This window comes from Cebidichthys violaceus, unplaced genomic scaffold (genome assembly GCF_023349555.1).
Source record: "Cebidichthys violaceus isolate CVI_PGR_0920_01 unplaced genomic scaffold, fCebVio1.0.p SCAF_1, whole genome shotgun sequence".
Classification (NCBI taxonomy): Eukaryota; Metazoa; Chordata; class Actinopteri; order Perciformes; family Stichaeidae; genus Cebidichthys; species Cebidichthys violaceus.
In genome coordinates this window covers 23,065,357-23,091,213 of record NW_027176262.1, presented here as the reverse complement: position 1 = coordinate 23,091,213, position 25,857 = coordinate 23,065,357, and the positions used below count along the sequence as shown (strand labels likewise).

Genomic DNA, 25,857 nt, shown 5'->3' with positions numbered 1-25,857 from the left:
GACAAATGAGAGTAATACGAAAAGAAGGACAGCGACTTATTTTATTTTTTCAGCTGCTAAAAAATGCGTGTCCGTTGTGTAGCAAAGTAAATAGACACAAACACAAACCACAAAGTGAAGTTGCAAAAGAACTGAACCTCTTTATTTGGACTGTCAGTGATCCGGCGGATGCTGCACTTCAGACCATTCACACATATGGGTGACAGTAAAAAAGTAGAGTAAGCATGGGATGCAAAAAGTTCATAAAATATTAGAAAAATGTCTGGGGAGTCGTTAGAATTAAATATAAATTGTACAAGACAAATATATGCAATGTAGCCTACAGCTGGCAGCATTTATTCAATAATTAAGCCTGGCAGGGACATGAACACAATCGTGGGTACACTTGGTAGACGTCTCCATATGACACAGGCTCTGTACCTCCTAGTGGATGCTTGGCATGTGGAAAAAAACACCAGGCTGAACTCGTGAAGTGCATCTCCCTACTCATTTCATGCCTCGCTGGAATGTAAACATGGAGTAAACATATTCCTTGGCCTGTTATTAGTGTTCCGTTTACTCATAATCACATGATTTGCGGCTCAGATAAGCGTCGTCATCCCCTGCTGCATCTTCATTATGCACACAGACGCTTGCAGAAATGTGCCGCACTGTACCTCTGTGTCTATTTGCTGTCAAAAGCTAGAGGCCATGAAAAGGATCATCTGAGCCATTTGTAACATAACAGACGTGATATACAGGATAGTGAAGAGTTTAAAAAAGAAAAAAAAAAAGAAAAGATAGCCGAGAGTCTTGAAGTTGTCAGCGTTAACTCTCTGAAGTCCCTTGCGGACACATGAGTGTGATGCTTTTAACAAGTCAGATCTATCCAAGAGCCTGCTCTGAAGAAATCCATGACTAGAATACTACTCAAGACCATTAATTCAACATATTGAGGATGCTGGAGCTGTGCATTTCAGGCACCGCATGAACAGTTTATCAGGACATGACAGTCAACAGTTCAATAACAAGGCCAGGAAAGATAATTCTCTCTCTCGTCACCGCATTACCAGAAAAAAAAGCAGGCGTTGCATGCCTCGGATCTCACTTTGAAAAAAAAAAAACAACCGCAAAAAAAACCTACCGAGACTCAGACGGAGTCCGTGGGTTACGTAAGCGGGTAGAAGGCTTTTGTTTTCGGGCTCTACCCAGCCAGCTCATGTGCGAGAAGGCGTCAGTTCTTTAATGCGTTACATAGTGAGACAATGGAGTATTCATGACATCACATAACATGAATTGGGCTTTATCCCCAGAGAGATGTAAACAGTGACATTTAGGCGGTATAGATATACAACATTAGTTGCAAGAGTTCTGCTCTCTTAGCTGTCGGTGACTCGGCTCACCATCAACCACCATGTCCTCTATCTACAACAGTGCTGTATTAGTGTGGCAAAACATGCGATTATAGAAAATAAGCATAAGTTATCGATATCAAGGGAGAGTAAAAAATACAATTGGAAAAGATATCTGTAAATAACCATCTTTACTTGACAGACCTCCTATGGCTCTGCTGAAATAAAAAGGTGAATGGTTATCCCTGCCTTATGATGCAACCAAAGAGTGATCCAAAAGTTAAGACCATATTACTTACACACACACACACACACACACACACACACACACACACACACACACACACACACACACACACACACACACACACACACACACACACACACACACACACACACACACACACACACACACACACACACATGCACCTCCGCTCTGCCACATTCAAAGACAGAGGCCGTATAAGACAAGTTTTTTTGTTTTTTTTTGATTCAACACTGATACCACATGATAATGTTAGGGTTCTGAGACTGAAACACATCGAGACACAAACAGAAAATATGGACACCGTCAAAGCACCTTGAAAAAGTATGACTCATCAAATCACCATGTTGGCTGTTTTGAGGAAGAGCGCGCCGAGAGAGGGTGGGGCGCTGCGCTCCGGAGCATTTATTACAAGATCAAGCTCCTTTCTCCCAGAGCCAATCATAAGGAGGCCAGAGGGTTCAGATGGGTTTCATTTAGTTTCCTCACCCAGCATTAGAGTGAGTAAATTGAAAACACTCTACCCTCCTCGCTTTTATCAATTCAATATCGAATCGGCTCTCGCACAGCGCATACCTCACCAGCCCTTATTCACCCCTCTGGGGATTCCTCGGCACAAAATGAGATTCATCATCATTCATGTAGTAGGGCATAAAATAACAGACAAAATTGCAGCTGGCATAAATTATTCGGTCTGCTGTTCTTTTAAAATAAAAAAAATAAAAATAATAATAATAATTATACCATTCTGTTGCAGCTCACTACAACTATCCTTCTCAAATAAACAATCGCACAACCCTTCTCTTTGGCTTTGTAGACGTTTAGAGGAGGACAGTCACTTCTGCTTTCACTACGTGTTGCGTGTCTGCGGTAGAATTACAAAGCTTTTACTCGGTTCTTTTAGTCCTCTCTGTCCTCCTTTTGCCACAAAACATGTCCTCAAGAGCGGAGAAAAAGATCAGAGAAAAGCTGTAAAGTGTCAACCAACACAAACCCTCACTAGCACTGCTTACAGAACAATCGGGGGGCGGTTGGGAAGCGTACTGGCGACTGTGTCCTAGGCCCAATTACGGTTCGGTGGCAGATAGCAGAGATCAATTCATAAAAAGTGCCTTACTTCTGGCCGGACATTTTTCTGAATCTACATGTTATGTGGTGCAGGGGCTGTGGGCGTCAGTGTGTTCTGGAAAGATGCCTTGCTCCAAGGCGGGAGGAAAAGAAGAGTAACTCATAGGGCAGAACCCCTTTAAGACAGCACCGATCCACCGCTTTCCTCTCAGACCACAGCAGACTGAGCCTCTGCACAGCATGTCACAGTCCTGCAGGTGACACGGAGCAGTTCGCTTCTTTTGTTTTTTTTTGTTTTTTTTTTCTGTCCTGCAATATAATAATCATCTGTATTCCATTTTTAATAAACTTAGTTGTATATAATAAAGTACAAAAATATTAGAGAACATATACACAGTTTTTTTGTCATTTTGTAGTGACTGCTCTGCCTGGTTTTCTGAAGCATACGTATATCTTTGTGCTGGGTGATGAGGAACTGAACAGGCCTCAACTGAAGTGTGTTTTTCCTTTCTTCTTTTCATATTGTTGATGTCCGGTCTGTTCCATCTGAGGGGAAAAAAAAGAAAAAAAAGATTGGAATAAATATATGTTTTCAAGACATTTACAATCATAAAATATACTGCACCGTTCACATTTCATCCTTAAAAAAGGAGTAGATCTTCTCCCAAGGCCAGACAAAGTTATTGACGCCTTTTTAATGTGTCCATGGATGTCAATCATTGAAGTATATCTTCTATATCTATTAGATATGTTTCTGGATAAATAGCAGCACTGTGCTGAATTAAAGTACATACAATATCCTCCCAATTACTGTGGAGACAAAATATGCATTTGTTCACCTGCCAGTGCCGTGTTTGTTGCAATGTCTTTGTTAACAATGTCATTTGGTTTCAACAGCAATCCGTGGCTGTATTTCAGTGAGTACGTCCTTACTAGTTAATGCTGGACGTCCAGAAAGCGAGACAAGCTAGGCTAAGCTAAGCGTATGCTACGTACCTATGTCAGTAACTGTGTCTGTCTCTGAGAAAGGAAGGAAAATAGATTAAATGCCTTGAATTTCACAGAACACTCAGCATGTGTTTGACACCATGATGCAAATTTTGTCATTCAAGAACAGCATATGATGCACAAAGGGAAGCGTGTGTGTGTGTCTGTCTCCCCCCCCCCCCCCCCGACTGTGACTTGACTAATGATGATGCATAATTTAGATGTTATTAAAAATGAATGCACAAATATAACTAATTAAATATGTATTAGAAAAGTCAACAGACTCCGTTTGCATGGGAGAACGTGCGTGTGAACCATATTAGCATGCGTTGCGGTCCCTGATTCTCTCGTGGCCTAGTTATGATACATGGAAAGGTGTTGCTGTGTAGCGGGAGGTTTGCCAGCCAGAGGCCTACTTTAGTGCCGGTCTGCTGGGGACGCTTACCCCCTAAGGCGTGCTCTGTCATACTGAGGCACAGCGACTCCAGCGTGGGGTTGATCTCCAGGTCAGCACCCGGAACTTGGCATTCTGTGGGAACGAGGAGAAAATAAAATCTTAGTCCACAGGAAGTAGAATTCATATTACCGTCAGGATTGCCAGGAAGTCAATTTCTTTCACGCTCTGAATTTACAAAAGCAGATGTGTATATTTACTTTCCAAATAAATAATGTCCAACCGTGATTTATTTGCCAATTTCCTATCATCAGTGCACATTATGTGATATCTAGTTTAAAAGGGAGAAATCACCCAGTTTATGTGTGCTGATGAAGAACTGGTGTGTGTGTGTGTGTGTGTGTGTGTGTGTGTGTGTGTGTGTGTGTGTGTGTGTGTACTGTTCAGAATTCTTTGACCCGATAATAATCAGAAGCAGGTGACTGTAACTGCATCGAGTAGTCCTGCTGGCAGCCACACAAACAAAACAAGATTTATCGTACTGTATCTGCCGCTAATAAGGACCAACCGAGGCAAATAGTGCTGACGCACTGAAAACGGCATGCAGTGGCGAACCACATTATTTCTAACGATTAACTGGAAATGAAAACATCGGTGAATGTTATTATTCAAACTGTCTATTAAGAGTTCGCAGTTGCTTCTGGATTCGACGTTAACCTGTCAAACTGTCAATAATTGTGCACGCACGCGCACACACACACACACACACACACACACACACACACACACACACACACACACACACACACACACACAGTTTCACCGCACAGTTGATCATTATAACAGACCTTCAGGGTGAGTTTATCTTCATTTTGAATGAAATAAAGTGGGTGATGGTGGAATTACTTTGAAAGAGTTTTATTATTTGGTCCCCCCAAAAAAATAAGGCCGCTGAAAAAAAATAGATATTCTTTTGAAGAGTGTCGGCGTCACAGGGGCAAATTAAAATCATTTTTAACAAAACATATTTCTTTATGTTAAATGACATTGATTTGTGCTGAACCAAACTATTAACAGCACATGTATGTCACTTCATTAATCACGATGCTTTCCTCACATCATGAAATGTGATTTAGTGCTACATGCATTATTGCAATATTCACACATTTCCCTACAATAAGCTGCCAGATAAGCGTCCCGTGGAAAGGACTGCGTGACGTAAACATCGTCTGAGGTGAGGTACTCTAGCTGTTTGGCTAAAGTCGAGTGTATTCTGTGTTAAGCACGAGTCACAGCTTACATTTCACCCGCTTACAAACCAAAAGCGTGATCTCAAGCGGCCTCTCAAGACGCACTTGAGATTGTATTACGATGTCGGCGTGTGAACCGTCCCGAGCGGATGCAGACATGATGTTCAGAACGCTGGTCTGAGGAGGGACAGAGCAAGCTGGAAAGTGAAAGCTCAGTCGGCAGGGCAGCGATGACCACTCGGGTCTCAAGTGTAACCCTCGACTGATAAATGACACTCATACTGCAGTGATGAGTTATGCCTAGACGGGTTGAAATTGGATCATTTTGAGTTTCCAAAAGAACACACAGGTTCACTCTTTTGATGCACTTTTGTTTCGTCTCTTTATTGAGGAACACGTCTTTTAATAGAATAGAGATGAAGGAAGTTACTGGAATAAGTGTGTCAGTTTGTCTTTCATGTTCCCTCTATACCTGTGTGTCTATTCCATTCCCTGGTTGAGGGTCTATGATGGAGTTATTCAAATCCATATGACTATGAAGTATTTCTTTAAAATGTTTATTAACACCTGTACGTAGGCTGCCCATGACAGGTCTTGTGGGTGTCGGACATGTCAGTGGTTACAATAGACCAGGGGTCACTAATAGGCAGATCGCGGTCCGGATTCGGACCCAGGACCTAAAACCGATAGATAATTGAGAATTATTACATTTTGACGGAGCGCCTTTATTTTAACCGGCGCAGCTTTTCCAGCCTTTACGGTACTTGTTCAGCGGCGTAAATCACATCTCGTGATGCAGCTCAGCCAATCAAATATGGGTATTCTGACAAGATTATTAAAAAAAAAAAATAGAAAAATATAATATCGTGGCTTTTTTGATTGACATCACTTCACACCTGAATAAACTGAATTTAAAGCTGCAGGGCAATTCAGTGAAATACATTTTTCTAAAATGAATTACTTCATTTTAACCTGAGATGTTCCAGACCTTTGCCCAAGGAGATTTTCTCAATCTGGACCTTTTGGAATGTTAATTGAATACCCCTGCACTAGACACTACTAAAGCATCCACCACCCCTAGCTGTAGACATGGAAAGTGTAACACTGGTGTTTTTCGTACAAGTTGTGGCTTTTCTTTTGCTTTCACACAGGATGCTCCGTTGTGGAAACATCCTTTGTTGACTGAAAACCAACAGGACAGATGAATCCACAAAGCTCATGTGTGACACCTGGCACAGCAGACACAGCAATCCAAATCGATGTATATTGTACGAGGTGACAGATTGTTTACTGCATCATGCCGCCAAGCTGTCTTGTCAATTTGTCCTTGGCACAGAGGGAGAGCAGCTCTCTGGTTTGGCATCATTATTATTATTATTATTATTATTATTGCAAAACTCACCAGCAGAGTCAAATCTCCCAATTCCAAATTATTTCTATTCCATTAATCATTTCCTGTTTCCCTTGAATTTTTTTTAATTTGACTTCCAGATAAGCAACATGTTGGTAACACTGGTGTGTGGCCCATTAACACCAAGCGACTGCACAACGATTAACGTCTTTTGTTCCCTCGCGGCACGGTCCTGAAGCTCTGGATCGCCGCTTACGTGATTGGCCACCGAAGCCAGACACTTGGTTGCGTTTCTCCAAAGTTTCAACTTTTAATCTCAGGCCCGCAGCAGGATTTCTTTTTTTTTTTTCCTTCAGCAGCACCTGTGTCCCCACGGTCACAGGTAGAAGGCACTAGCCACATCCTAATGACCGGGAGCACTGGCTTTGTGTGACTGCAGTCTAAAAGGGTCGTTCACAAGTCCATCGTCGTCGATGGAGACGCACGGAAGCGCGGTCAAAAAAAAGCGAGAGCAACTCCGTCGAGGTGCGCAAGCGTTCCAAAGTGGCACATTTTCAGGGCACAACAGCTGCGGTGCAAGATAAAAATAGTGCAACTTTTGGAACGCTGCAGCGCTCATCACATGCCGCGTGACGAGGAACAAGCCGCCGCAGCTGTCAGGTACCGTTTCTTTCTGACTGAAATATAAAAGTCTACTGTGAACGTATGGAGGAAAAGTCACAACATCGCGTTTGAAAGGTCAGCTAATTTGACACAGACAAACATGCCCCAAGCATGAAAAGTGGCACGGCCGGCATTTTCCAATGCGGCTTTTGTAGACGCAACATGTGAATGAGCTCCTAGTGGGATAGACTGTGGGTAAGTGCACACACCGTGTTCAAGAAGAACGAAAGAGGCTTGACAGTTCAGTACCTTGCTGCTGGAACATGAGCATGGTTTGCGGGGAAGTGTGAACCGGGAGGGAGTGGGTCCGCTGCACGGAGCTGCGACTCTGACTTGGCATGCTGTTACTGCCCCCAGGGTTGGCAAACCACAGGTTCTACGAAAAGGGAAAAACACAAAACTCTCATTACGCAAATGCCACTCAACCCGGAACGTTGAAATGGTTCGCTTATCTTTCACCTCAGACTCCAAACAGAAGCCCTTCAAGCTATGATAATAAATCAATTCATATCAAAATGTGATTCTAACCCCTTGTACTGTTGTGTGTGTGTGTGTGTGTGTACAGATTAAACTGACAAAGTCTCTTGTTTTTTTTCCCCCCCTTGTTTTCCTTTCAGAACAAATGTTTACTCTGGTCTTTTATGACTCCTTAGACATGTCACCATGCAGGTCAATACCTTCAGACTTAGTGAGAGGACATATTGAAGGACAAACTCTAAATGAACCTGTTAAAAGTTCTAAACAGTAACTTTAAAAAACAAATGAAAGAAAACACGACGCGATTGATAAATCCGATCGGTTTTGTCCACAATTTAAGACAAGCTACACGTGTGTTAAAGTGCTCATCCATTGACAGGAGTACTGACTTGTCTACCCTGGCCTGCCAGCGCAGGATTAGTGAGCGTGTGGCGTGGAGACGCTCCCCCGATCCCGCCGGGACTCAGAAGGCCGATGCGTCCCGCTGCTGGGAGCCCACGAGGAGTCATCTGGAACTGCCTTTGTCCCCGCCGCCCTACAACTCCACTCACAGAGCCTGCTGTGGGGAGCGAGTTGGACCCATAGGTCCAGCTGGAGGACAAAACGAAAAGGAAACAGAATTCAATGCGAGTTACCGGAATGTTTAATTTGTTGACGCTACTTCATACTTCATAGCAAGTTATTATTTGAACGAGAGAGTGAAAGAGAAGGGGAGGGAGTAGGGATGAGCGCAGGGCGGATGTAACATTCAGCCGGTCCGACGTCTCCCTCGCTGAAGCCGGAGATCAACGGTAACGAGGGGCCGGCAGAGTCTCACCCTTTCTGTCGGTACACAGGCATGTCCAGCATAGCTTTCCGAGGGAACAGGCGGAGCAGTTTGAGGACCTGCTGCTTCCAGGAGACCAGCCTTTTCTTGTGAGTTTCTGTGAAGGCCTGACACGGACGAAGAGGCGGCAGAAAAATACATTCAATATTCCGAGAGCATCAACAGATCCTTCTTCATTTTAAAGAGAAAATGATTACAAGATTCTCCATTACTAACAATTCATGTAAATGTGTCTTCATGCTATTGTCAATATTTCATATTTTTTGAGGTATTATCTATTCAACCAGTGGGTGCACTTTCAACAACACACAAATGACTTAAATAGCAAGTGAAAACGATATCTTCGGGTTCTCACCTCGTGTGTCAGACACTTCTCAATGAGCTGGAGGTAACAGCTGATGTTCTCCTCATCTGGCCTTGACACCAGCAACTGTGTGCACACTGAAACAAAGAGAAGCCAGGCTTTACATGCTAATATCAATTAAGTAAATATGGATCTGAGAGATAAATGTTGGGTAGATATGGATAATTCATTAAGTATCTATGGGCATAAAATGCCGTAACAGCATTATTGCAGTGTTTTATTATGCTGCCGACTGTTTCCTATGTGTGGGTTAAAGTCTGAAGAGCGCTTCCTATAAAGGACAAAACACATGACTACCTCTGTAGTCGATCCACGTGTAATATCGCACTCTCACCTTTACCCATGACACGGGTGAACTGTCCAGCAATGTCGCCGTCTGAGATGGGTGTGGCTGAGGAGTCTCCATCGGGTGGGTTGTGGGACTGGAAGCCCTCTGAGGCCGGCTCTTTGTCTGCTCCCGTTTTTGTGCCGTCTGACGGGGAGGTGGCTGCGTCTGGGGCGATCTGGGCCGCACTGGGGAGGCTGTAGGTCTTAATGGGCGTGATGATGATCTGTTGTAGCTCTTGGAGGGCGTTGCGCAGGTTGCCCCCTTCCAAAATATCCTGCCACGGGATGACAACATCAGTGTTATGAGCTACTCGGAGGTCGCTCTGGGTTTAAGGGTGGGGTTGCGTGCGCAGATATCCAAGCTGTAGATCAACATTTTCTACGCCAACTAGCAAAAAGGGAATTTTTTTTTCAATGCGACTAAATCAAGGGTCACATGGCCATCAACGAGTACATACTCAGGTACTTTTTTTTTTTGATGAGTACAAGCAAAAACATCCTCAAGACCAAACACTTTTGCCCACAACATCGTCCCATTGAATTACCTTTTCTAAAGACTTGAGCACACTCTGCCTCTCTCGCAGTTTCTGGATACTCAAGGCGATCTTATGCCGCGCTCCTTTAGTGACGTTCTAAAAATATGAGAGAGAGAGAGAGAGAGAGAGAGAGAGAGAGAGAGAGAGAGAGAGAAACAAGATGCCTTGAGAAGCAGACGAGTCATTTCTCATGAAAACACGGTGCAATTCATACAGTTACTAAATAACAAACCTAATCACCATTTGTTTCATTAAAGCCAAGGGGCAGAGACTAGATCGCACTATTTGTATGTGTGACTGGCTCAGTCTAACCGTAGGGTGCGTCGCTTAATTTCATGCCTCATTGAGAGTTGATGTATCATCAGGTTCGAGGACAGTAATGTTCACAATTGATAAGGAGGGTGGAGTAATCAAAGCCCCAGTGTACAGTACGTTGTAAGGAGGCTTATGAACCTGCGACTCCAGGTGGTGCTCTGTGAGAATCATCATCTCCTCATAGGTCATCTGGGAGAAAAGCGATGCATATTTATGAAGGCGGAGACTCTTCAACCATGCGGGAACATCTAGAAAAAAATACAGGCAAGGGACACAAAAAAAAAAGTAATGTTATATTATGGCTTTCATCACCACAGCTGTCGGCCGGCTCAATTAGGTAATGAACTCTGACCTTTCATGCCACTGCCATCCTCCTGGAAGGTGTTGCGGGAGGAGCCTTGTTCTTCAGTCTGCTCACTGCCCGAGGAGGCTACGCTGCTCTGGGGCGAAAGGGGTGCGTGGTCTGTTAGAATGAAGCTCTGCCGGCCCCCTATGTCATCCTGGCTGACCCACTCGGAGACGCAAGCCTGGGGACTGGAAGGAATAACGGACATGGACTTCTTCAGAGGGCTGGGCTGCATCTGTCCACCGAGACCTGGCCAGAGAAACGCTGAATATATGAGAAATTCTGAGGAATTTGTGTGAAAGAACAAGCACACTGTTTGCACAATATGATACCCACAATGGTCTCACATGCTCCTGACAAACTGTTTCTTTATGTTTTCCCACAAATGTGAAAGATGGAGGAGAATGGCAAACATTACCTGCGTTATTGCTGTTGATGGGAGAGGACATCCCGCCTGGGAAAGACATGTGTCCGTTCTGGCCCGCTGGAGACGAGCCGGATGAGGGGGACTGGTCGTGCCAGGCGTGACCGGGTTCCAGGGCCTCGGCAGAGCTGGGCCACTCATCTGAGCCCTGGCGTGGGTGGTAGGGGCTAGACGGGGCCCGGGGGGCGTAGCCACTGGATAGGTGCTCCTCCAGGTGGTTTAGCCACATGGCCAGAGAGGTGCGGTCGTCCAGTGTCGTGGCCGGGTGGATGAGCGCGTAGGACAGCAGCTGCCTGCTTTCTTCCACAAACAGGCTACTCTCGATAGTGTGACTCAACACCTTCTGCAGCAGTTTCATGTACTCACATTTGGCCTCGCTGTTGCGCGGCTGCAGCAGAGGCAGGTGGGACAGCAGCAAGGACACAACCTTCTCCTTTGGCTCCTGATGCCACTGGCTGACAATTGCTGAAGACAAAGGGCAAACAGAGAATTTCACCGGCAATTCATTTTGAATTACTAGTTTAATATACAGCTTTAGGAAGAGATAGAACAGTGTTTTATAATCAGAGATAATCAATACTCATATAATCAGAACACTTCTCAGCTACCTGCATTGTTTGCCTCAGCTTCGAGGATGTGGATCTCTGTGCAGTCTGCCAGCCAGTGTTCAAGGCAGATGTGTAAGAAGCGAGCCTGGGTGCGCGACACCCTCTTCAGGAGGGACAACAGTGCCACCGTCTGTTCACACTCATTCCAGCCCTTGAACCAATCTGTGAGGATACCTACCTGGTCTCGGAACATCATGGCGTGTCTCCTTGGTAAGGAGAACAGGAATGTGTGGATGGGGAGGGGGGGGAGGAGGTACTGGAAAGACTGCTCGCTCTCTCTCTCTCCCTCTCTCTCTCTCTCTCTCTCGCTCTCTCTCTCTCTCTCTCTCAGACACAGACAGGCTCAGTCTCACCCCGCACAGCGGGGGCGTATTTGCAACAGTCCTGGGATCCCCTCAGACTGGACCGAGGGGCCCTCACATGGTTCAGGTGCAGAAGGAGCTGCAGACGGGGATGCCGTGTAGATTATTGGGGAAGACGTCGTCTTCTGAAGTGAGGCTTTATTAAAAGCGTGTCGATCGTAGGTGGCAGCGACACAAGCGGGAAAAGCTTGTGTTTTGTCACTGTGGCATGTTCAGGGTGACATCATCTGTGCCCTATCAAAAACAACAAAACGGATAAAGAGAAAAATCTTAAATGACAATTCACCCAATGTCTACTTCACATTTTAAATATGAACCAACCCAATATTTACTTAGTGTATACTATATACACATTCCAAATTGGTCTATCTTTTCTAATTTTACTGCATTCAGCATGACGACAACAACCACACGTTTATATATAAAGAATAAACACGAGTGCTTTGACGGATTAAGTTGATCTGTTCATCCCACAGACTTTAGTACTGGAATATGATCGTAGGCAGTCTTGTTTGGGCACATATGTTTTGTTTTTTTTGCCTGAAGGCCGGAAACCAGATTTGCATAATGATGTTGATGGTTTATCGGCTTCAGTGAGTGACAAACTGAACTTACAGCAACAAGTTTGTAAAGTCATAAATGAAGAGATTATATCACACACACACCAATGTAGGAAAGACACACTGATTCCACCTTTTATGACACGCAAAAAAAATAACAGGGATCAACAAAGGGAGATATGGAAAAAGTATTCCAATCAAGTTTCAGTCATAACTGTGACCTGAAGTGCTATTTAAGGTAATAAACATGAGCATTTCACAGAGACTCCTATCAATCTGGCCCACGCTGCTTGACTCTTATCATAAACAAAAGGAGTGCCAAACACTTAATCCAAAAGAGAAGAGTCCAGGTCATTACCGCTAAGAGCCATGCTTAACACAAACCACTGAAACAGGCTGCTATCCAAAGCACAAGGACCGTCTTCAGTGCGCTGCATTCCCAACAGGTCGGCTAATTATAAGTCACTGTTTATCCGCCACTGAAGAATAGTAGAACACTAGCATGATCACGAACAAGCGAGGGTATGTTCACGTTCAGGGACACTAGCAAGTGCCATCAATGCAAACTGTTGCACCGGTGACACTGTGAGACATGTTGCCTGAAGAACACCCATGTGTCTGACTACAGGCTTTGGTCAGAAGACAGTTGTTATGATTGTCCCTGCGAGGTTTATGAAACTGAACCAGGTTAACGTGAAACCCGGGAGCCTAGCGATAGAATAGCAAACAGCCAGAGTTAGATTGGTCCACTTGTGTTCTTCTCAATAACAACAATTGTGTTATTCTCAATAACATAACTAGACTTTTCATAGCAAAATCACGTGACCACCCCCCCCACCCCCCCAAACGAGGCCTCGTAAAGTGAGGTGTCGCGCTCGTTTTGAATACGGGATGTGTTTGCCAATACTGCCTTAGTATTTCGCTGTAAGACCTTTTGATTAAAATATAGCGTTACTGAGAAAATAGCAAAAAAAATTAAAGCGTCAAATGACTAACTAACTAACTGTTTCACCATGGTTCTCCCGAGTTAATCCATCCTTACAAATGCAGTGCAAAGGGTTTAGCCAGCAGGTGTCGACATTCCTGACTGTATCAAATGCTTCGAAACAGTAAAACATTTTAAAAACACACAATAGATTAAAAGTGATTCAGTGCTTTGGGAAGCTTGGTTTCCTCCATCACCAGCTCCACCAGCAGAGTAAGTGGTGAGGGATTTAGGATTTGTTTTGTTCCGTTAACGCTGTTGCTAACTGTTACCCCTTCTCTAACGTTTCGTGACGTTACTTCAATCTTAGCGGCGCAAATGGGCACGTTTAATCGACAGCAGGTTGCAGCTAGCTAGTTAACTGCGTGAAGTTATGTTAGTTGTGATTCACAATAAACAGACTCAAAAGGTGTGTTGTTTACCTGTGTCAGTTGTCACTGGTTAGCGAGCTAGGCTAACGTGCTACTGCATAGCTAGCTCGACGGTAGGGGATCGCTAAGTGCTAGCGCTAGCTTCTTAGCTAGCAAGTTTTGCTAACAGATGCAATAACGTTAGCTTAGCTGAAAGAAGCGTAGATCTCGATCCCATACGAGGTACTCCTACGGGTATTCCTTTACAGCGGCAAGCTCCCGTGGTTTCAAACAGGCCATGTTTAAGAAGGTATGTACAAAATGTTTATTGCAATGCAGAAAAATAAAGAGTGTACGCCTGGAGAAATCTACTTCGATTTTTGAGTTGACGCAAGACGTGAGTACAACGTCACACGTCTGGGACGGTACGCAATGTTTAGTTCCTCCCACTGTCTAGTAAATAAAGTATCGCTTCCACCCTGCTATGTAAACACATGTGGACGTATAAACACAAAGGTCCTGAGCGTCATACAGTGTTCATGGTTCATCTGGTAAACACATAATGTATTTTTGTTGAAGTAAAAATCGGCACTAATGGGCCAAAAAAACATGATAAACCAGAAGACGTCAAAAAAAAACGCTGACGTTGCATTTTCCCAAAGCCCAGGGGGATGAACTAAAATCACCCATTGTGTCTGACAAACAGCCATAAACCGAAAGATATTTAATTTACAATGATTTAAAGCAGCAAAACCTCACTTTGGAGAATGTCTGGTCAAGGAATTTGAACCACCAACTCTACAACTAATGGCCAACCACTTGAATGCCTGTTCTCTTGATAAAGGCTTTTGGATTACATTACACCAGAAGTCATAAGTGCATCTCCTTTTTTAAACAAGCATAAACCAGAGCAAAAGTACAGTGCAGAAACAAACTAATACGCATACAATAAGAGACAAGAGATAAGAGTGGAAGGCTCAGGGTAGCACTTCTTGAAGAAAGATTAACATTTGTGCCAGTTAATTTTCCTCTGATCTAGTAATTCATTGTTTGATCGTCGCAGCACCGGAGAAAACAAGTGGTAATCACAGAGGGAGTAGTTCCTGTGAAAGAGGGAGTCATTTCAGACACAACCACCTTTTGAACTTGTAAATGGACTAGACCATTTTAGGATTCATGACAAAGACAAAAGATCTCCATAAAGTGGGTTCTGTTTAAGGGTTAATCGACACCAAATAAATAACTGCTGTTGCATTAGTCTGAATGTGCCGAAAGCACAATGTCTTTTAGTTACAATGGGTTGTTGCAGCAGGTGTTTGCTTTCAGCTGTCGGAGGCAGAACACACAGCACAGCACACAGAGGTGCAGAGACCTGCTTGGACATCACTGAGCGGGGTGGGGCTGCAGCTGCAAACATACCGAAAGTTTCTACCAGTAGAGAGCAGTAACGGTACCATGATACTGTGACAGGAAGCTTGCTTTTAATGAAGTTTTGCCTTTGCGTAGCTTACGTTTTACTGCATGTGTTTCTATAGTATATACATTTATATACATAACAAAATTGTACGGTTATTCTATTGTGGTGTTAGTTTAAAGGATCTGAGGAAGCTTTTGAGCTCTGCAAGTTTCTATTTGATGCCCAGCCCTGTCTGGTAATGGGAAGTGAAAGTATCCCCAATCACACCAATGAAATCACACAAATAGTACAATTGTGCTTCTTCAACTTCAAACCGTGTGCATCCATTCAACACAATCTCATCCGTCATACTGAGATTCATAGGTTTGTTCTGCATATTTATTTTTTTTCCCTTAATGCGTTACATGCATTAAAAAACAAAGACGGTGAGACTGTTTTGTGCAACACTGGGCTGAGCTGTGTTGTGAAAACAGGAAGCTGCTGCCTGCACTCCCCCGACACCAGGAGGAGGCTGACAGTCTGAGAGGAGCTGTCAGTTTGTCGTAAGTCTGCCTGTTTCAACAAGGCCCTCTCACCTCGAAGACAGGAAGGCAGAAACGGGATCCTTTGACAATGGTAGGTGAATCTGATGCAATTGCTTGAAAGATTTTGCTTTTCTTTTTGAAATGTACTAGATTCGATGAACTGCCATTCATATACATGTTTGTGTGGGTTTTTGTTTTTACGTCAACCGTCGCGACACAAGTCCACCGTCCGTCCGCCACACTTTCAAACAGGAAACTACATTTTTGCATGACGCAGCAAAAACATTTCCTGCCCTCAATATGTCAGAATAGTTTTATGAATGTTTAATGCGCACATGCGAGGTGGATAGAGACCTCAACATCGGAACAGATGGAGCCAATGTTTCTTACCCCCCTTTTTCTTTGTTTCTATTTCTGGCCTGTAGGCCAATCCACATCACTTTATACCAGGAGCACCAGGACACATTTTAATATTTCTGAGACACATTTTGACTGATATGTTTTTACACCGTTTTGCAGTCAAGCTCTCTGGTTGTGTGTGAGGTGGATGAAAGTCTGAAAGCTAAACTGAAAAAGTTTAGATTTCGAAAAGAGACCACCAACGCTGCCATACTAAGTAAGTAGCACATGCTGTTGATGAATGTTGACATACGTGTCACAAATTCAAATCCTTTACGAATATCGCCGCATCAACAAATGTGAAACAAAAGAATAATGAATCATCATTTTTATTTCTTAGTGAAAATAGACATGGATAAACAGCTTGTTATCCTTGAAGAGGAATACGAGGCAAGTCAAATCAGAACTTTTGGGGGGGTGCGGAGCGGGTTTATTCTGCGTCTAAAGTCAAATCAACTTTGTCTTTTAGGACATCTCACTGGATGAGTTGAGAGAGGAACTCCCAGAGCGGCAACCCAGATATCCTTCTTATCCCGTTTTAAGAATACAGCAAAGTTCTTAAATTCACACAAAGTATATCAGTGTTTTGAAGCTGAAAAAAAAATTCCTTGACAGTCTTGCACGTTCATGGTCTACAGCTACAAATATGTCCATGACGATGGAAGGGTGTCTTACCCTCTGTGTTTCATATTCTCCAGTCCAATGGGTAAGTAATAACAGTACCTTCAATCAAAAGTAATCCGTCTCCTTACATTAGTATTGTTCTGCTTAGTGGAACGACTTAACTGTGAAAAATGAACGAAGGTGTCTGAAATCCACTTTATTCAAAATTATTGTCACGATCCAGTTCTTGGATTTGAGGAATGTTTGACTGGTCACATTACAGATTCTCTTGGAATAATGTAAATTTCATTTGAACAGGATGTAAGCCGGTGCAACAGATGATGTACGCAGGCAGCAAGACTCGACTGGTGGAAGCTGCAGAGCTCACAAAGGTAACGGACTCAAGACGATGCCCTGTAGTCCGTCATGACTCCACTGGCATGCTGGTCGCATTAAAATGGGACAATTATTGATTATAAAGCCAAACGATTAATTATTTTGAAGTTGATTGGCAACACGTTTAGCAGGTTATTTGTACTTTTAGGAGCGTTTGTTTGTTTTCATTCTTCTACCTTATTCATTAGCAGCTTGAGTATTGTTGAGTTAATATCTCTGATCTTTATGGTTTTGTAGATATTGACGTCTTGAATTCTCTCCTTTACTCTTTGAGGTCTTTGAAACAAGAAACGCTGATGACTTGACAGAAGAATGGCTGAAGAACCAGTTGGGATTTTTTGGCTGAATATGCAATACCATCAGTCGGTTTCTTTGTGAAACACGTAATTTTCAATTGCTGTGCATGTTCTTATTCAATTTACTGTATGAAAGGAAGTTTTGAGGTGTCAGTTTTACATAAAAAAATAAATAATTGTAGACATGAATAATCCCCTATTCTGTCCAAGACATGTCTGAACCGACTACACTGATCAAATATTCATTTTAAACGGACCACGGACGACAGTCCTTTACTTCTTTGGGCGGATTATAAAATGAAGTTACATTTATGGGATTACTTACAGGTTCCCTAAATCCGTTAAAGAGAGAAAAACAACCTGTGACCACTGCGTCTTACAAAATGTCACCTGACTTTATTATCAGTTTTAAAGCCGTAACACAAAGACAAAAGCCGAGAGACATTTTTACATGATCCTGTGTGGAATATCTGACAGTAGGAATGGTGGACAAATAGCTACTGGTGCGAAAGTTTAATCTACAGTTAAAAACGGGACTGAAGAGAGATGTCCCCGGTCCAAAAACGATGAGCATCTCCCACACACACATTTAATTTGATATTTGCGATCATAAGAAACTACATCCAGTCAGACTGAGCTACTACAGGTCAGCGACAGCGTCACGCTGCCGCGTTTGAACGTAAAGGTAAGAAAGGTGTCCGTACTACAGATTCTATTCACTGTCACTGGCATCACTGGAATCTGAGCCTCTCTCGCTTCCACTCCCGCTCTGGACCCGGGTCTCCGAGTGGTCACTGCTGCGCTCGCTGTGTGCTGGGGAGGCGCTGCGGCTCCCGCTGCCTCCTCGGTTCCCTCGCTCATCCTCACTTCCGCTGCCCTCCTCCCCGCTGGCTTCTGAGTTCTTGTTGTTGTCGTTGTTGTCGCTGTCGTCGTCGTCGCTACCGAAGATCTCCTCCTCGTCTCGCATCTCTCTGGTCCTCTCCTCGCCGCTCTCGCTCCCGCTGCCGCTCGCCTTCCTCCTCCGCTTCTCTGGGGCCACCGCCGCCGCCGCCGCCGCCTCCTCCTCCTCCTCCTCCTCTTCTTCTTCCTCCTCCTCCTCCTCTGGCCTCTGTTCGCGGTCTTCATCTTCCCTCTCGGATTCGCTGCCGGAGTTCTCTGCCTCGCTGCCGCTGCCCTTCTCTTTATCATCACCTGGAGAAGACAATTCAAATATCACAGACAGAAATAGAGACGGTCGTCCTTTCGCAGACCTACTCTTACTGCGGTGCAGCAGGTGGCCGAATAAGTAGAAACACGGTGATGAGAAATGCACATGTAGAGAAGAGAAGAAAACTGACCAGAGTCCTGCAAGTCCTTATCCAAGTCTTCCTCTTCATCTTCCGGCTCATGGTTCTCCAGCTGAGCTTTACGTGCATCCTAACAATCACAGTGACAGAGAATCAGCCATCAGAACACTACTGTTCAATAACCCAAGCTTAGAGGCAATGCTGTCACAGGTCCAGTCATTAGTTTAGATTAGTCGAGTCGTGTTGGAAAGGATTGTTAAACACAAAAACACGGACTAATACAGCCTCCATGTCAATTAATCTAAATATTACTGTGGTTTTAACAAATCACCTCCCCCAACTGCAACTACTTCATTTAGATAATGTTGAAAAACCAAATGAATGTAATTAATATTACATTTTTATTCTATAAATGTTATCTTCCTTACTTTTGTGATTTTTAAATAAATGTGGAGGTATTGACCGAAAAGGTACGCTTTAATTAAATAAGACAAATAATGATAATTCATTTTAATTCAAAGTTGTTTTCCTTCCAACAACAAAGCACTGTCACAATAAGCGCCACAAAACCACGTGTTCAGTCCAACATCAAGAAAATGAGTAAAAGTAGAAGGCGCTCTTACCTGGGCCTCGAGTTCCTTCTCGTTCATGTCTCGGTGCTTACACACCAGCACTGCGTTCGTGGTCGACTGTGCTCCGGCCTTGGCTCTCCTCTTGCTCAGACGCACCCTGTAGGACAGAAGAAAGGCTGTCAGAGGACAAGGCCCAACCGTTTCTAATCACACCCCCGTTAATCAGGGCTTGTTTTGCGCATTTATCAACCAATTTACAACAAACTCTCTAAAAATGTCTGCATATCTCCCTTTCTTCACGTTGATGTGCACCAAGAAAACCAGTGGCTCGTCTGATCAATGACTCACCGTGTCTCCAGCTCATTGTAGTAAACGCCATCTCCGTCTCTGAAGATGAAGAAGTAGTTCTCCTCATAACCCTTGCTGGCTTTGTTCTTGACATTCCAGTTGTACTCCCTGGCTATCTTGTAATCATACCTGCAAAAACAAAAAGGAGTATTATTACTTCCTGTTGTACAAGCAAAGCTAAGTAATAAAGTGATTTTCAAATGTAGGATTTTCTTAATGTGATATTTTCACGTACAAGTCCTCAGGCATGTAATCCATCCCCTCATCGCTGTCCCTCTTCCTCTTGCGGATTGTCTCTTCATGGGGCAGGAAGTAAGCCACAAACTGATTTCCTTCCTCATCCATCATACCTCTGTAACGACGGGACATGAAACATGATTAGCGTTTAGGCAAAGATATTACTCTTTAAAACAGACATCCAGGCGACAGATAGTTTGGAAATACCTGATCATGGCCTGGGACATCATTTCCACTCCTTGTGGACTTGAATGGTCTTTAGGTGCAGGATCAGAGTCAAAGATGACCTGAGCACATGGGTTGATCCACATCTGCAGAAAGAGACCAAAGCGTACAAAATGTAGTTATTTAAATCTGTAAACAAGCACCTCGCACAACAACAGATTCATTTTTAAAGTTGCACGTACATTTTCTGTCTTTTATTGTGAAGTGTTACATATTTGTTCCCTCCCTGCACTTCTCCTGCTACAGTGAAATCATCTCCAGAGACTCAAAGTAAATAAACAGAGTGAAATGATTGCTCACCTTGAAGTCGGGGAACACAGGTAGTACCTCCACAGGAGTAACTCTGGGTTTACTGTAGTGCTGTGCAATCTGGAGAGAAACCACATGTTCATAGCACATTCTTTAAGCCAAAAATACTTCTGCATTTTGGGTGAATGTGCCGATTTGCATCCGACAGCTGGACATCACAAACAGTCCTTGACTTCTGCAGAGCTCACGCACCGATTTCTGTGCATCCTCAAATGTTTTCTCAATAGCAGAAATCTGGCTGTCTCTGTCCTTGTAGATTTCTTCTTCTGTAAACTGCTGTTTGACGGATACACCAATCCTAAAAACAAAACAAATTTAGATTACACACACACACACACACACACACACACACACACACACACACACACACACACACACACACACACACACACACACACACACACACACACACACACACAAAACCCATCTACTATTCGGTCATTTCAACGTGAATAAATGTCGCCAACTTACTTGACTTCCACTTTCTCGTTGGAAACGCCATATCTGTTGAACTCCGTAGAAATATATTCGGTCTTTCTCATCCACGGGACCACCTTGGCATGCTGCTGTGACCTTATAGGGAAGATGAAAATGTTAAAAACAACACATCTTCCACGTGTTTCTATAAGACCATAAAAGCTGCCTATTCAGCGGTCCTCACCTCTTCGAACTGGATGGAGCCTGGATGTCCTCTTCCAACAGTTTTTCATCAGCAGGGTCCAGCAGTACTGAGAATATGAAAGAGCGGTTCAGTCTACGCAGACATTTGACAAAGCAGTCAAGAAAACGACAAACGGTACGTCGCATGCAACGCGACAACGAGAGACCTACTATTTGGGTCAATGCGGTAGGTGTCTGGGTTGATGAGATCAATGGTGACCCCGAGGTCTGGCTCAGTCAGGAGCTCATGTTTGTGTTGCTTCTCTAGAGAAGTGGCTTTATATTGTACAAACCTGCCACAACAGGAACAAAAACAGATCAAAAGTCAAGCTGTGCCCACGTTCACCGGCGTGATCGCCTCCCGAGGACAGAGAGGCTGGATGTTTACCTGTGCTGATCAAACGGATATGTGATGAATTTGGGGTCAAAGGGGATGTCAGGAAGGCTGTTGCAGTACTTCACTCGACAGACCACCCCCGACCTGTCGTGGGCACAAAAGTACAGTTTGGGTTACTCAGACACTTTTATATATAAAAAAAAAAAAAAAAAAAGAAAAAAAAAAAAAAAGGGAGGCACTCGGAATGACTGTAAACAAAAATAAATACTATTCTGAATATGCTTACCTCTCTGGAACAGTTCTGTGAGAGGATGGCCTACTGGAAGAGAAAACAAAAACTTGTCAGACCATCTCCTATAAACTAACGCTGGACTGTGACATTGAAATGTTTCTGTAAAAAGGCTGTTGAATATGTTAACAGTCATCAAGTCAACAATCATTCCTGAAGCGTGCAGACCGCTAAAGAACAGCCTGTATGCCAAGTTACTGGTTGAATTCACATTACAGTCTAAAGTGAACGCATGATGCTCTGTCTGGCCGTCACTAGCTTCACGTTACTGTTAGCATTAGGACTAGCTCACTTTAGCTAGCTTAAAAAAAAAAACACAGTTTCGTTAACACAGTGTTGGCCTGTTGATTTGCTTCTGTATTAAGTTAGAACGACTGACTGGATAGATACAATTAACATAACGCTATGTAAAATTATTTCAAATAGCGCTAAATAATCAGGTTAGCGCGCTTAATTACCCTAGCAAGCTACTTGACGCTGAGCTTCCTTCTTAGCTTAGCTGCTAACTAGCATCGTTAGCTAATGTTGGACACAAGTGACCCCCTAATAACCAAATGTCGACGACTTGTAGCGGCTTTAACATGAACTAATAACATTAAAATGAATTACCCAATGAAGACGAGCGGATAGTTTAACACCCTCGTAAACATTGTTGTTGTACTTGCCTGTGGCCGTCTTCTCGTTGAGATTGTGTCTGAATCGTTGGAGCCATGTTTATGAAAAAAAAATGCTCGCAACTGAAAACAGTTGTTTGTTTGCACAAATAATCAACAATAATACGCCAGATGACTAACAAAAGTCCTCGATGCACGTAAATCTACAACTATGTATTACATCTGACTTTAATCACAATGTATACTGCATTATTATTGCGACCCCGGCAGCATAGGCCGATACCCCGGATGTGGACTGACTTTCACGGGTCTGAGGAGGACCGTGAGCGACCCCTACTGACCCGGCATGTGAGGTGCGAGGCTGCACAATGTAGCGCTCAGAAGAAGAAAACAACTTGCACTTAAAAATACTTTTATTTAGCATATGTTTACAAAACAATATTGTTTGTCTCAAAATGAGACCCAAACTATCTGCTGGTTTCGTTCAAAAGCAAACCCTTTAATTGACAGAGAAAGAATGCACAAATATCTCGGCAGACCAATAATCTCACAGGCTTGCAAATGTATTTAAAATGTATAATTACACATTTTATTGCATTAACTAGATATAATACTGACATATTGCTCTAGGGGAGGAGTCCTAACATGGGGGCATACTCTCCCCACTATTATCTTTGTCACTTTTTCTTTTAGTACATACAGCAGCTGCCCTTACACAGTAGTGTTGCATGCAGTATGCATTCAATTGGGACAGACTCCTCATCATTATAGTGCACCCTGAACTTTGACCCTCTTGCTTATATGTTGTATTGAGGGTCAAATTGCCAGAGAAGCATGCTGGCTTGCATACTGCAAAATGTGACCTGATGCAGTAGAACATGTGGATATTTTTGGCATATTGCATTTGACATACTATGTGTACAGAATACACATTGCTCCTTTCGGGGGAAAAAAAACAATTGAGATGACAAGGTCCACTTTTAGGGTTTTCAATCCTATTTTGTGATCTTCAACAGCAGATGGAGCTTTTGCAGTTTGCGATGGAAATGGCTCAGTTATCATGTATCCTCAGTGTGACATTTCAGTCTTATATCGGGATAGAGACACGTGACAACATGACAAAGTCCCTCTGCAGATAAAGAACATAATTTATAACAGGTTTACTGCAATCTGATATTGCAGTAAATCTAAATGTAAAACACAGATAAAGCTGCAGACAGCAACAAATGTAGCTGCATAGGTCGGCAGTATTATTAAAACACCATCTTCTCAAAATGGAGTTAAAAAAAGAACAAAACAAACCAAGCATTTTCTGCTACATTCATTCTGCCTCCCTTAAATCGTAAAGTGAAAATATACATTTTGGGCATGACACACATCAATCACCGAGGACCTCCCTCTACATGTTAGTTGCGCCTTCACTCGTGCTGCAACCCTCCACCACCTCGTATCAAAAGGGGGGGGCCTACATTTAACGACGTTAACGAGGACTGCGCGCAAGGCAGTCAATGCAAAGTAAAAACAGCTATTGCTTCCCATCAGCTGTTGTTCAGCCATAGAACAGCCTCTATTGAGTCCTTTCAGTGGAGATCTTGATCTTTTTCCCTCTCAGGCCTGCATCTCTGTCTGAATGTGGGCATCAGCTCTGTGGAGAGAGACAAGAGGTTATACCTTGCACACAAATTGTTATAATGAATTAATCAGGATTACAAATACAGTTCTTACCTGCTCAACATGTATATTATCTGTCCAGGATCATCTGCAAATACCCTGTAACATATATATATATATATAACAGCTTGATTAAAACATAGTGTTCATTTACCCATGAACCCAGTACACACAACACTGATTATACAATAGACGTTGTCCATTAGGCCTTCAGTGTTTTACCATCTATCAGTTCAGGAAGGGCTGGAGGACTCTTACGGTCTAAATTTGGGTCCTATCAAGAAATTGGAGATGACGTCTTAACTTTTCTTCTCTCCCTCGACTTCCAAGTAAGTTGACAAATGAGTGTTTACGGGGAAAACAAAGTCACAGATCTGGGGCCAGTACCACACAGCAATCTGTCTCTCTGTTGGTTCCATGGCTTACTTTATAGTAAGGCTAAGGGTATAAAGAAGTGTGGTGAGAATGTGTTTAACTCTTTTGTCTACTGTTGAACAAACTATTATGCATTTTTGAGGCGCAGAAGAAAAAAAAGTGAACCAAGTAAAAAACACCTCTTACCCATCTCCCCAGTAGTAAAAAGCCCGGTCCTGGTAGAACATGGACAGAAACAGCCAAACACTTATTGTCTCGACCCAGAAGATAACAAACAGGAACCATAGTGATGACAGCACGACTTCACACAACATCCTGGAGCTCTGTGAGGGCGCCACACCAACAGTACAAAGATAAGTGATGCCTTCTGGTATATCATGATCCTAGTGTTTATACCGTGAATCTAAAAAGAATTCACCTGTCCTGACTTTTCAAGAGTAATTCTTCGAACATGCGTCTACCGTCAGGGAACATACAGCTTATGTCGTAACAGTGCATACATTAAATATTGTAAATAACATCAACTTTTTGAATGCAATGTGCAAATGTCAAGTCAGCATACAATACGTTTTTGTTCATACATTATTCACTTATACAGCATATTTCAGTCATCATCATTTGTACAGTATATTAGATCAAGTCTTATCCATCCCAAATATGTTTTGTAAATTCTATTTATAGTACGTCATAAAGTGCTACTGTAGGTATACTATAATTACACAAGACATAATGTAATATCGTATTGTATTAAATCATTTAAGATTATTGAGTTGGGCACAATAAATGTGTGCAAAAACGATTTAGTATCACACGTTTAGAACATATACAATGTAAAAGAAGGTTTAGCAAGATAAAAACACTATGAACACGGATGTTGCCAATTCAACGGCTAACCGCTCACTTCTTCTCACTTCATCTAACGTTAGCCGTTTAATGTCTATCAGGCCTAACGTATGCATTCTACAAGACAGAAGTTCACGTTAGCTGCAAAAGTCAACGTCACTAAACGTCGTGAACCGTTACTACAATGCATATTGAGCTATAGGGTCCATGTCCTCGATGCAGTGCATATAATAATGTATTATATTATAGTATAATAACGCTTCTTTAGCGTTAGGGACGTCTACCGTTAGCTTGGCGGCTAAAGTCGTGAACAAGACGAAGTCACAGAGGAACAAACTGCAGCTCACAGCTAACGTCAAGTTCTATCAGATTGTTAACCGGGCAGAAGATCGTTTAGTTGATTCCACCGTTTACTCACTCAAATAAACGACTCTAGTACCGGCATTCCGTTGACAGGCTAGCGAAACATTCACATTTGTTTACAACACTCGTCACATATCACGTTACACGTACTTCCGCTTGTAGGACAAGGCTATTGAATAAAGGCTGGGAGCTTTTTGGGGGGGTTTGGCACATGCGCAGTTCAACCGCAGCGTTGCCGTTGGGAGTGTTACTGCACACGGCGCTAGAAAACAGGGTTCGAGTCCGCTCACGCGCAGACCAGACT

General features: G+C 43.2%; 3 protein-coding genes and 1 long non-coding RNA gene across 6 annotated transcripts; 1 reads left to right on the top strand and 3 right to left on the bottom strand.

Moving 5' to 3' along the window:
* Nucleotides 1-115: 115 nt before the first annotated feature.
* On the bottom strand, nucleotides 116-14,181 carry LOC137876341 (protein Smaug homolog 2). Its single transcript, XM_068715827.1, has 13 exons — nucleotides 13,862-14,181; nucleotides 11,533-12,128; nucleotides 10,919-11,389; nucleotides 10,507-10,749; nucleotides 10,293-10,402; nucleotides 9,849-9,935; nucleotides 9,311-9,578; nucleotides 8,968-9,053; nucleotides 8,604-8,719; nucleotides 8,176-8,377; nucleotides 7,559-7,685; nucleotides 4,097-4,180; nucleotides 116-3,210 (listed from the first exon to the last, which is right to left on the bottom strand). Exons 2-13 carry the CDS (start codon nucleotides 11,726-11,728, stop codon nucleotides 3,182-3,184), a joined length of 2,019 nt encoding a protein of 672 aa, XP_068571928.1. The 5' UTR covers nucleotides 11,729-12,128; nucleotides 13,862-14,181; the 3' UTR covers nucleotides 116-3,181.
* A 1,311-nt stretch (nucleotides 14,182-15,492) lies between these two features.
* Nucleotides 15,493-17,563, top strand: gmfg (glia maturation factor, gamma). 2 transcript variants are annotated; one of them, XM_068715862.1, is made up of 8 exons: nucleotides 15,493-15,569; nucleotides 15,680-15,821; nucleotides 16,250-16,346; nucleotides 16,470-16,519; nucleotides 16,599-16,648; nucleotides 16,753-16,835; nucleotides 17,051-17,124; nucleotides 17,403-17,563. In XM_068715862.1, the coding sequence occupies exons 2-8, from the start codon at nucleotides 15,819-15,821 to the stop codon at nucleotides 17,472-17,474; spliced, it is 429 nt and encodes a 142-aa protein (XP_068571963.1). In that variant the 5' UTR covers nucleotides 15,493-15,569; nucleotides 15,680-15,818; the 3' UTR covers nucleotides 17,475-17,563. The 2 variants fall into 2 exon arrangements, with proteins under 2 accessions (XP_068571963.1, XP_068571971.1); XM_068715870.1 differs by lacking the exon at nucleotides 15,493-15,569 and having other exon boundaries at nucleotides 15,666-15,821.
* Nucleotides 17,564-17,798: 235 nt separating this feature from the next.
* Nucleotides 17,799-22,583, bottom strand: paf1 (PAF1 homolog, Paf1/RNA polymerase II complex component). Of its 2 annotated transcripts, none has more exons than XM_068715841.1 (14): nucleotides 22,353-22,583; nucleotides 21,685-21,717; nucleotides 21,450-21,542; nucleotides 21,233-21,354; nucleotides 21,063-21,129; nucleotides 20,873-20,974; nucleotides 20,594-20,699; nucleotides 20,393-20,461; nucleotides 20,075-20,178; nucleotides 19,866-19,982; nucleotides 19,631-19,759; nucleotides 19,334-19,439; nucleotides 18,762-18,840; nucleotides 17,799-18,615 (listed from the first exon to the last, which is right to left on the bottom strand). In XM_068715841.1, exons 1-14 carry the CDS (start codon nucleotides 22,397-22,399, stop codon nucleotides 18,137-18,139), a joined length of 1,653 nt encoding a protein of 550 aa, XP_068571942.1. In that variant the 5' UTR covers nucleotides 22,400-22,583; the 3' UTR covers nucleotides 17,799-18,136. The 2 variants fall into 2 exon arrangements, with proteins under 2 accessions (XP_068571942.1, XP_068571951.1); XM_068715850.1 differs by having other exon boundaries at nucleotides 21,685-21,714.
* Nucleotides 22,584-22,696: 113 nt separating this feature from the next.
* On the bottom strand, nucleotides 22,697-25,724 carry LOC137876336 (uncharacterized). The gene is made up of 4 exons (XR_011103439.1): nucleotides 25,609-25,724; nucleotides 24,534-24,670; nucleotides 24,027-24,071; nucleotides 22,697-23,946 (listed from the first exon to the last, which is right to left on the bottom strand). It is a non-coding gene; the product is annotated as an uncharacterized lncRNA (long non-coding RNA).
* Nucleotides 25,725-25,857: the final 133 nt, after the last annotated feature.

What these genes read in the sequence shown, in the direction of transcription:
- LOC137876341 (XM_068715827.1), bottom strand. Translation starts at nt 11,728, where the DNA reads ATGATGTTCCGAGACCAGGTAGGTATCCTCACAGATTGGTTCAAGGGC. An exon ending in CATCAACAGCAATAACGCAG is followed by an intron (nt 10,750 to 10,918) that starts GTAATGTTTGCC and finishes TTCTCTGGCCAG; the next exon opens with GTCTCGGTGGACAGATGCAG. An exon ending in GCTCATGTTCCAGCAGCAAG is followed by an intron (nt 4,181 to 7,558) that starts GTACTGAACTGT and finishes TCGTTCCCACAG; the next exon opens with AATGCCAAGTTCCGGGTGCT.
- gmfg (XM_068715862.1), top strand. An exon ending in CACCAACGCTGCCATACTAA is followed by an intron (nt 16,347 to 16,469) that starts GTAAGTAGCACA and finishes TTTATTTCTTAG; the next exon opens with TGAAAATAGACATGGATAAA. An exon ending in AAGCTGCAGAGCTCACAAAG is followed by an intron (nt 17,125 to 17,402) that starts GTAACGGACTCA and finishes TTACTCTTTGAG; the next exon opens with GTCTTTGAAACAAGAAACGC.
- paf1 (XM_068715841.1), bottom strand. Translation starts at nt 22,399, where the DNA reads ATGGCTCCAACGATTCAGACACAATCTCAACGAGAAGACGGCCACAG. An exon ending in TATCCGTTTGATCAGCACAG is followed by an intron (nt 21,355 to 21,449) that starts GTAAACATCCAG and finishes CTGTTGTGGCAG; the next exon opens with GTTTGTACAATATAAAGCCA. An exon ending in TTGAGGATGCACAGAAATCG is followed by an intron (nt 20,462 to 20,593) that starts GTGCGTGAGCTC and finishes GTTTCTCTCCAG; the next exon opens with ATTGCACAGCACTACAGTAA.